Raw genomic sequence first — 10,719 nt, forward strand, 5'->3', positions numbered from 1 at the left:
AGTATCATATTTGAAGTATTATGCTGAGAATCTGTTTTACCTTGAAGTATTCAGAGGTCAGGAATAATTATAATCAATGAACTAGTTTTTTCTTAAAGATGCAGATCATGGTCAACCTTTACTTTATCAAAGTAAGTAAAGTCTTTTTTTCTATAACAGAGAGGAGGGGACTGGTCACGGTTGCTCGGTAAAAACCGTAAGAATTTCAAATAAAGTGTTTTGTTTTCGTTACATAGGGAGTAGGGACTCAAACTTACGTATGAATTTTTGATTTTTGTTAGAATTTGATACTTTCTATTAATTGGTTATTAACTTAGAATTTGATACTTTCTATTAATTGGTTATCAACTTTTGATTTTAGATATTTCTGCGTTTGTATTGTCATGTCAAGATATTATCTTGTTATAGGATGTCCAATGTCCAGTATTATATAAAATGTTTTGAAATATTTATAAGCATTTGCTGAAAGTTAAGTAACATTATGAGGTAATGATCATTTTATTTGTCATAATGTTACTTATAGTTATCTTAGTATGGTTTATAATAAAAGATGTTTCAATTTTGTCTTTGTCTTTTTAAAGTTCTCCTTATGTTCACATTTCTCATTTGCTCATTCACTCACAGTCAGCCGCTCTGATATGGTTAAACCACTTTCCTTGTGTTGTTGGTTGATCATATGAGTGGGATATAAATACCTAATTTCATTTCATAATTTAATATCTGAATACGGATATTACATATATAATATATGTAATATCCGTATTCAGATATTAAATTATATATATAATCACTAACTATCACCCTTTCACAACTGATAGAACAAACACGATTAATTCTGTGTTATTAAGACGGTAAATTCAAGTATTTCATCTATAACATGTATAAACCTTTGCGGTGTATTGAAATTATATTGTTTACTTTAGAAGATCACCTGAATTATACAGTATTATTGTAATATCACCATTTCCACTCTCCACTAGGATCATGTCAAGTAGACTGGTGTACTTCGGTAACGTTATCTCCAGAACAGACGCCCTAGCAAAAGCCAATGTTATCAGGGAACCTAAGTGGCTGAAAGCATGTCTGAAGTTCCCTCCTCTGTCAGAACCAGTGAACCCAGTGTTACCTGATTGGGAGAACACGGAACAGACTAAGACTCACCGTGTAGGAAACATGACCAGACTCGACGGACACAGGTATTTGTTGATCTTGAAATATTTCAACATCCTTTTGTACTTTTTCGCTTATGGTGAAACTGTCCAGGTTTCAAATTCCACGAGGAGTATAAGTTAAGCGATTATTTACTTATTAAACGTTTACCCCAGGTTCGACCCAAAGAAGCCTACAGAGTTCCCACGTGACCAGCAACTAACCCACCCTGACCAGCCTTACCATATCTACTATTCTAGAGACGAGCTAAGGAGACAGTTCTACTCAACACACCCTAACTATCCAGTACACTTGTCATACTCAGAACACTCCGAGAGTGCATGTGAGAAGTGGATAAAAGAGAGAAAGGTGGCAGACAGCCGAGAGTTGGCAGGCAGCCAAGACTCGCTATATTCTTTTGAGTTTGAGTCGCTTGATAAAAACATTTGGGAAGAGTTTGAGGATATTAGATACAATTGTGATATATCTGACATAGATATCCATGACACTTAAATTTTGATAAGTGTATACATTTATAAATAATTTATTATTGATCAAAATATTGTTAATGTCTAAACTTGATAAGAGTTTTTTGTGTAGCTACAGTTCCATCTGTTCTTACTAAGGAGTAAGGAAGGTCCATATTTTTAGTATATAATGTGGCTAGGGGCGACGAGTTATTATTACAGTCCCGTTTGATATGTCAACATTTCATGGGCGAAGAAATTTTCTGAGCGGTATAAATATTGAAGAACTGGTTGGATATTTTTAACTATGATGTTCATAATAATATAATCAGCGTTAGGCTGGGACAGTCAAAAAGATGCGAAACTTCAAGTGTATGTGAATAGTCCGGGTGAATGACACCTCAGGTATTCCTGTAGTGTCATCGTCCGATTAGTCGATTAAACCTCTTTAATTCAACACAATGAGAATATATATAATATATTATTAAGAAATGTGGTCCCTGATTTCAACTAGATTATCTAACCTTTCATTTTTCTCTGTGCTGTTGGTAAGTTTCCAAGTGTTGTTAAATTTTATACATTTAACCGATTAAAGTATGAAAATCAGTAAAACTCGATCTTTAGAAGTATATATAAATACATTTGCTAGCTGTGTTTCAAATATAAACGTTTCATTGAATAGTGAGGAGTGGAAATACTAAGTATCATAATTGATTTTATCTTGAACACTTTAATGATAATTAATGATCATACAGGGGGGGGGGGGGGGGGAATGCAACGTCAATTAATGTCAGTATTCCATAAAAACCCCAAACTGACATTGACATTAATTGACATTAATTGACATTAATTGACAATAATTGACATTAAGGGGGCATACCCCAAATCTGTCCAGACCTAATGACCTCATAGGCAGTTCAGTGACCTTCTAGCGCACCGTTTCCACACAAAAAAAAATTATTTTGAGAATTCCCATTTTTGTAATCGACCATTTCCTGGTTAAGAGTGCAATTTTCGGAAAAAATTATTTTGTGGTTGAGACGCTATAAGTTAATCATTTCTTGCGGTATCGGGTTGAAATTTTGCTCGCCGTTTATTCACATCTATGTCAAGGTGTGTGTAAAATCTTGATATCGTATCTAAAAAGGCTGGTGTGTTATGAATTTTTAAAGTCAAAAAGCTAAAATTGTCCTTTTCAGGCTTATTTTAACAATAAGTCAGTCAGGGAAGATCGGATTATTTGATACTTGACATCAAATTGTTCTCTGAATTCTGGCGCAGTTTTGATGCCCTCAAAAATGTTTTTACTCATTCACCTTCTGATCTATTGGACCTCAAAGCCAAACAACAAATTTAGGCACATTTTTCGTTTTTAATATTTACTGATTTTTCTAAAATTTTGATAGGAATGTGCTAGTGACTTTTTGAAGGGTGCAAAATAACCGCAACTAGCACATTTATATATGAGTTATGAACAACAAAACACCCTAAAATGCTTCCCTTTGAAGTTATGGGAGAAAATGTGATTTTTTGGCTTTGTAGATAAAAAATCACATTTTCTCCCATAACTTCAAAGGGAAGCATTTTAGGGTGTTTTGTTGTTCATAACTCATATATAAATGTGCTAGTTGCGGTTATTTTGCACCCTTCAAAAAGTCACTAGCACATTCCTATCAAAATTTTAGAAAAATCAGTAAATATTAAAAACGAAAAATGTGCCTAAATTTGTTGTTTGGCTTTGAGGTCCAATAGATCAGAAGGTGAATGAGTAAAAACATTTTTGAGGGCATCAAAAACTAAAATAAGCCTGAAAAGGACAATTTTAGCTTTTTGACTTTAAAAATTCATAACACACCAGCCTTTTTAGATACGATATCAAGATTTTACACACACCTTGACATAGATGTGAATAAACGGCGAGCAAAATTTCAACCCGATACCGCAAGAAATGATTAACTTATATAGCGTCTCAACCACAAAATAATTTTTTCCGAAAATTGCACTCTTAACCAGGAAATGGTCGATTACAAAAATGGGAATTCTCAAAATAATTTTTTTGTGTGGAAACGGTGCGCTAGAAGGTCACTGAACTGCCTATGAGGTCATTTGGTCTGGACGGCACAAACCACTGTTCTGGGGTATGCCCCCTTAATTGACATTAATTGACATTAATTTGTCTTGAAATTTGAGATTATCATTATTCGATAAATATTCAAGATATTCACGTCTATGTAAGTTAGACCGGTTCAAAAAAACAAAATGTCCTTGAATAATTATGAGTATGTTCTTATCTGTTGATCCTTAGGTTCAAAGACCACCAAAAAAATTTCAGCTTCCAACTCTTCCATCTTCGGTCCCCACCGGCCACGCCCATATTTTATTGGTTTCTTATACAGGTAAAATATCTAGAATCGGCTTTTTAGTATGAAGGAGTAATGTTAGCTGTTTAAGATTCGTTATTCAAATATAATAAAACAAATATTTTAATAAAACAAATATTTATTTTTACGACACAATCAAACAATATCAATAATAAATAAATCAGGGGAGGTTTGAAGAGGTTTCAAGTGTCGAAGGCCACTGCTTATCTCTAGGATTTGAGAGTGACCTGTGCTTGAAACCCCCTAAACCATCCACTGCGTCAATATACTTATTATACAAATATATAAAAATATAATAATCTAAAATTACTTAGGTATTGGCTTAGTTTGGTGACAAAGGAGGGCCCAGTTGAGTTTTAGTTTAGCTTTAGGTTTTGAATCACAGTTTAAAAGGTTAGCCATGTTTCATGGCAGAGAGATATCATGTGTGCATAGCCGTACCGGATGTAGAGTTTGAGATATAATATAGATTAGTTACCATGTATTAGGGTCATCTCGATTTTGGAGGGATAGCAAGTGCTTTTTAAGGTTAGATTTAATAACACCTGACGAAGCTGATAAGTCTGAATTCTTGGAAGAACCCGGGATTATTATCCCATCTACATTAGCATCACATATTTCGAATACATAGGGGCTGAGGTCATTCCAAATTTTCGTAGAGGTGTACAAAAAGTTCTGTTGGGAGATATCTAACCTCAGTAAGAGGTGTCATGAATGCATTTCGTTTAATGTGGGTTTTAAGTTCTGATGATGTTGAGAACCACGCCCTTGGATGGCCACGCCCATTTAAGAAAATTAAATTTCGGAAAACCGTATTATTTTAGTATTATTGTTTAATGATCTGAATTTTTTTCACATTTCACATTTCCATATGTGATAGTAGTGAATAAATTGATGATGTATAAACGTTCTTAAGTGCTAAAAATATGGTAGAACTACATAATCTCTGGTCGAAAAATATCGTGTCAATTAATGTCAGTATTCCAAAATTTTGCAAAACTGACATTGACATTAATTGACATTAATTGACATTAATTGACATTAATTGACGTTGCATTCCCCCCCATACAGGTTGACCCAAAATTACTGCATCGTATAGATTTGTACCCCCCCCCCCCCCCCCCGGCCCCGTTTAAACCTTACCTTACCCCCTTGCCTTGACCCCCCCCCCCCCCCCCCGGCCCCCCCATTAAACTTAAGATCGTGTTAACTTTGGCCCATAATCTTGAACAAAATAAATACTTGAACAACACGGCCCGAATGAACAGCAATTGTATACTCAAAACTTCAAGCTTACATAAATTGCAGCTCATCGACTTGAGATATCACAGGTGACAAGAAAATGAAATGGTATGTGTCCAGTTCTGACGATCTTCACAATGATATAGAACTGCCTCCTAACGAAGTGGTAGCGTTAGGTAAATATTAAATTATACAACATAATAATATTTGGTACAAGAGAAACGCCATTTTCTGACGTGAGGAGAGTTAGGACTCCTCCAACTACATACATTAAATCAATTCCTTCTGTAACGTCCTCAATAAATGTAATAGATTTGTAGTGTTGTGATTAGTTTAAAACTATCAATATTATAGAAATAAAATTTTAAGTAATCTTAATTAAACGGTTTATCGCTATTTCATATAATTACGATAAACTGCAAATAAAAACATATGCTCCCAATATTGCGGGGAATATAGCGATATCATTTAAATATACAAATATAACACAATAGCTAACATTTATCAGGTAGAACTACTGATACGGGTATATCAGATAAGAGTGTGTCTAAACTGCACACATTACTCAAATACCAACCTTCCAAACAAATCGTTCTGTGCAAGCAACTGGGAAAACATCCAGCTGTTATCAACGGTTAGTGAGGTTTATACGTTCGTGAATTTAAGGTTTACTCAACCGGCTTTATCGATTGTTTTTAATAAAAGTGAAACGTATTTAAATATAAACAATGTAAAATATTAATGTGACCAATTTAGAAGATGAGAGCTCATATTATGATTGAATCCTAACATTTAAGATAACAAATAAAGAAATAAATTAACAAGTTTTGTCAGTTTACATTAAACAATAATAGTAATACAAGGTACAGTAAACAATATTTTCAATTCGATTAAAATCAACTATTTGAACATTCCATCTGCATTACTGCATATGGTCAAGTTCGGAGACAACCTGTACATAAAATCAGTCACTAATTACACTCATCTCACTGCCATAAACGGTAAAATTAATTATAATTCCTCTGACAGTCCAAGGGGTACAGGCTCTTCAGATATTATACTCCTAACCTTTCTATAATGATATCTGGGTTCAAAATTTAAATAACTCAACCTTGGTGGAGACAGTGGCCACCTGAAAATTACAAAAATAAATGAACTGTAAATCACTTATGAAAAAAATATTTACTCCAAATTTCACAATTTAACGTTACGTAAGACAGGTGGGTACTCAAAAAGTGCCGGTTGAGCAGGTTTGTCTGCTCAACACAGGTGGAGCAGTTCACTGACTACATGAGCTAATATAAGTGACTAGAACTAACCCTCTCATGCTTTTTAATTGCTCCAAAGTCCTAATATTTAATATTATGGGTTATACCAATCATATTTCATAGAATAGGATCCTCAGAATCGGCTCAACCGAGGTGGAGACAGCATAACATGCAGTTCAAAATCTGTTATTCTGTAGTTTAGGAGCTGTAGAGTGACTGTGGCAGTCCATTTGCAATACCAATGATTCTAAATCATCTACCAACTCATATTACAAGGCATCCTTGCTGAAAAGTACACTCAACATAGGTGGAGACTCAAATTTGGCAAATTTGGGCGTAAATTTGACCTCAGAAGTCAAGGTTCTCCACCGCAGTTGAGTGGTTGATGGCTAGTTTGATGAGTTGTATACATGCTAAAGTGTCACCCAATGTTATTTCTTCCAGAAATCAACTGCCAAAGCTCAACTCAACCCGGTGGGGCCAGTTTTAATGCATTTTTTAATGTTTTAATGTTTAATCAACAATTTCTCCACCTTGTTGAACACCTTTTCACAACTTTTCATTTGCTAGAACATTTTGCTTTAAGACAGAAGGGGTAACAGTTTTATGATCCCCTACAGTAGCAGTTAACAGAGCAGATTAGAATTAGTGATAAAACCAATGAATTTAGGCATGTTTGACAGGCTTTTTACTGTTTCTTAATGAAAGATCTCCACCCTGTTGAGCGTCAATGGAAAAAACAATATTTAACGGGAAGTAGAAAAGGCCGAGACGCAACTCTCTAGCTAACCTAGAACTCTCTAAACCTTTCTCCACCCCCGATTGAGCAGCTTTGAAAAGTGCATTTAATTTCTCCACCTCGGTTGAGCACTTAAATAAAATATTGACAAAACCATCAGATTGCAAATTTGATGTAGTTTGTGTTACCAATAACGTTTTCCACCTTAATCAAAAGTTTCTTCAACCAGAGCCAGTCTCCACCTTAAATCTCCACCTTTTAAGGGTTTGTTTAATACCACCTGTATCTGCTCAACCGTTCAACCTTTTAATTTTTTTTTTACTCAGAAAAAGTCCTGAAAAATGTCTTGTCAGCCATATAATCAGGGAGTTTCATTCTGTGTTGAGCTGGCTCCACCACACACTTCTAAAAAAGTAAAAAATGAACTGGTTGTCTCCGAACTTGACCATATAAGGTCATTAACTTTAAATGATTAATCTTATGATTATTAATTAAGCAGTGATACACTGGGGGGGGGGGGGGCTCATGTTTTTTTGTCCGTTTTTGTCCGTTTGGCAGCTATATTTTCAAAACGGACAAAAAATAAAGCGGACAAAAACGGACAAAAACGGACAAAAAATAACAAAAATTGAAATAACATTTAGATGCTTCCTCCTCCTCCTCCTCCTCCTCCTCCTCCTCCTCCTCCTCCTCCTCCTCCTCCTCCTCCTCCTCCTCCTCCTCCTCCTCCTCCTCCTCCTCCTCCTCCTCCTCCTCCTCCTCCTCCTCCTCCTCCTCCTCCTCCTCCTCCTCCTCCTCCTCCTCCTCCTCCTCCTCCTCCTCTTCCACCTTCTCCTCCTCCTCAGCCATCCTCCTCAGCCATCCTCCTCAGTCCTCCTCAGTCCTCCTCAGTCCTCCTCAGTCCTCCTCAGTCCTCCTCCTCTGCAGTCCTCCTCCTCCTGGGTCCTCCTCCTCCTCTTCATCCTCCTCCTCTTCCTCCTCAGTCCTCAGTCCTTCTCCTCAGTCCTCCTCCTCATCCTTTTCGTCAGTACTCCTCCTCCTCAGTCCTCCCCCAGTCCCCCTCCTCCTCCTATTCAGTCCTCCTCCTCCTCCTCCTCAGTTCTCCTCCTTCTCATTCCTCCTTCTGAGTCCTCCTCATTCCTCCTTCTGAGTCCTCCTCCTCCTCTTTCTCCTGAGTCCTCCTCCTGGGTCCTCTTTCTCCTCCTCCTTCTCAGTCCTCCTCCTCCTCCCTCTCAGTCATCCTCCTCAGTCATCCTCCTCAGCCATCCTCCTCAGCCATCCTCTTCAGCGATCCTCCTCAGTACTCCTCAGTCCTCCTCCTTCTCAGTCCTCCTCAGTCCTCCTCCTCAGTCATCCTTCTCCTCCTCCTCCTCCTCCAGGGGGGATCCTGTTTTTTATCCGTTTTTTTCCGTTCGGAACCCTATATTATCAAAACGGACAAAAAATAGAGCGGACAAAAACGGACAAAAACGGACAAAAAATAACAAAAATGGAAATAATATTTAGATGCTTCCTCCTCCTCCTCAGTCTTCCTCAGTCATCCTCCTCCTCCTCCTGAGTCCTCCTCCTGGGTCCTCCTCCTGGGACCTCCTCCTCTTGGGTCCACCTCCTCTTCATCCTCCTCCTCTTCCTCCTCAGTCCTCAGTTCTCCTCCTCAGCTCAGTCCTCCTTCTCAGTCCTCCTCCTCATCCTTTTCCTCAGTCCTCCTCCTCAGTCTTGCCCAGTCCCCCTCCTCCTCCTATTCACTCCTCCTCCTCCTCCTCCTCCTCCTCCTCCTCCTCCTCCTCCTCCTCTCAGTCCTCCTCCTCCTCCTCAGTCCTCTTCCTCCTCAGTCATCCTCCTCAGTCCTTCTCCTCCTCAGTCCTTCTCCTCTTCCTCCTCCTCCTCAGTCTTCCTCATATTCCTCAGTCCTCCCCCAGTCACCCTCCTCCTCAGTCCTCCCCCAGTCACCCTTCTCCTCATCCTCATCCTCCTCATCAGTCCTCCTTCACCTTCTCAGTCCTCCTCTTCAGTCCTCCTCCTCCTTTTCCTGGTTCCTCCTCCTCAGTCCGCATTCTCCTCCTCAGTCCTTTCCCCAGTCACCCTCCTCCTCATCCTCCTCATCAGTCCTCCTTCTCCTTAGTCCTCCTCCTCAGTCCTCCTCCTCCTCCTCCTGGGTTCTCCTCCTGGATCCCTCTCCTCCTCCTCAGTCCTTCTCCTCCTCCTCAGTTATCCTTCTCCTCCTCCTTCTCCTCCTGGGTCCTCCTCCTTCTGCTCACCAGTCCTCCTCCTCAGTCCTCCTCATCCTCTTCATCCACTTACTTCTCCTCCTCATCAGTCCTCATCAGTCCTCCTCCTCCCAAGTCATCCTCCTCCTCCTGGGGCCTTTTCCTGTGTCCTCCTCCTCCTGGGTCCTCCTCCTCAGTCCTCCTCCTCTTCCTTCTCCTCAGTCCTTCTCCTCCTCAGTCCTTCTCCTCTTCCTCCTCCTCAGTCTTCCTCCTCCTCAATCCTTTCCCCAGTCACCCTCCTCCTCATCCTCATCCTCCTCATCAGTCCTCCTTCTCCTTCTCAGTCCTCCTTCTCAGTCCTCCTCCTCCTCTTCTTCCTGGTTCCTCCTCCTGGGTCCTCCTGATCCTCCTCAGTCTTCTTTCTCCTTCTACTCCTCAGTCCTCCTCCTCCTCAATCCTCCTCTTCCTCCTAAGTCCTCCCCTCCTCAGTCCTCCTAAGTCCTCCCATTCTCAGTCCTCCTCCTCATCAGTCCTCTTCACCAGTCCTCCTCCTCAGTCCTCCTTATCCTCATCCTTCATCTCCTTCCTTCATCTCCTTTCTCCTCCTTATCCTCCTCATACACCTCCTCCTCATCAGTCCTCCTCCTCACTGCTCACTCCTTCTCCTCCTCCTCCTCCTCCTCCTCGTCCTTAGTCCTCTTTATCAGTCCTCATCAGTCCTCCTCCTCCCCAGTCCTCCTTTTGGGGCCTTTTCCTGGGTCCTCCTCCTCTTGGGTCCTCCTCCTCTTGGGTCCTCCTCCTCATCCGTCTCCTTAGTCCTCCTCCTCCTCAGTCCTCCTCTTGAGTCCTTCTTCTCCTCCTCCTCCTATTCATTCCTCCTCCTCAGTTCTCCTTCTCAGTCTCACTCCTCCTTCTCAGTCCTCCTCCTCCTCTTCTTCCTGGTTCCTCCTCTTGGGTCCTCCTTCTCCTCCTCAGTCCTCCTCCTCTTCCTCCTCTTCCTGGGTCCTCCTGATCCTCCTCAGTCTTCTTACTCCTTCTACTCCTCAGTCCTCCTCCTGCTCAATCCTCCTCTTCCTCCTAAGTCCTCCCCTCCTCAGTCCTCCTAAGTCCTCCCCTTCTCAGTCCTCCTCCTCATCAGTCCTCTTCACCAGTCCTCCTCCTCAGTCCTCCTTATCCTCATCCTTTATCTCCTTTCTCCTCTTAATCCTCCTCATACACCTCCTTCTCCTCATCAGTCCTCCTCCTCACTCCTCAGTCCTTCTCCTC

At 40.3% G+C, this 10,719-nt stretch overlaps 1 protein-coding gene across 1 annotated transcript; it reads left to right on the forward strand.

The window, feature by feature from the left end:
• The first annotated feature begins 980 nt into the window (after positions 1-980).
• Positions 981-2,274, forward strand: LOC134825860 (uncharacterized). The gene is made up of 2 exons (XM_063838048.1): positions 981-1,196; positions 1,326-2,274. Exons 1-2 carry the CDS (start codon positions 985-987, stop codon positions 1,660-1,662), a joined length of 549 nt encoding a protein of 182 aa, XP_063694118.1. The 5' UTR covers positions 981-984; the 3' UTR covers positions 1,663-2,274.
• The last annotated feature ends 8,445 nt before the right edge of the window (positions 2,275-10,719 follow it).

Source organism: Bolinopsis microptera, unplaced genomic scaffold (genome assembly GCF_026151205.1).
Source record: "Bolinopsis microptera isolate Bmic1 unplaced genomic scaffold, MBARI_Bmic_1.0 sca189, whole genome shotgun sequence".
Classification (NCBI taxonomy): domain Eukaryota; kingdom Metazoa; phylum Ctenophora; class Tentaculata; order Lobata; family Bolinopsidae; genus Bolinopsis; species Bolinopsis microptera.

Excerpts from the sequence above, each read along its gene's own strand:
- LOC134825860 (XM_063838048.1), top strand. The coding sequence starts at position 985 with ATGTCAAGTAGACTGGTGTACTTCGGTAACGTTATCTCCAGAACAGAC. Across the intron at positions 1,197-1,325 it reads ACCAGACTCGACGGACACAG|GTTCGACCCAAAGAAGCCTA; the intron begins GTATTTGTTGAT and ends CGTTTACCCCAG.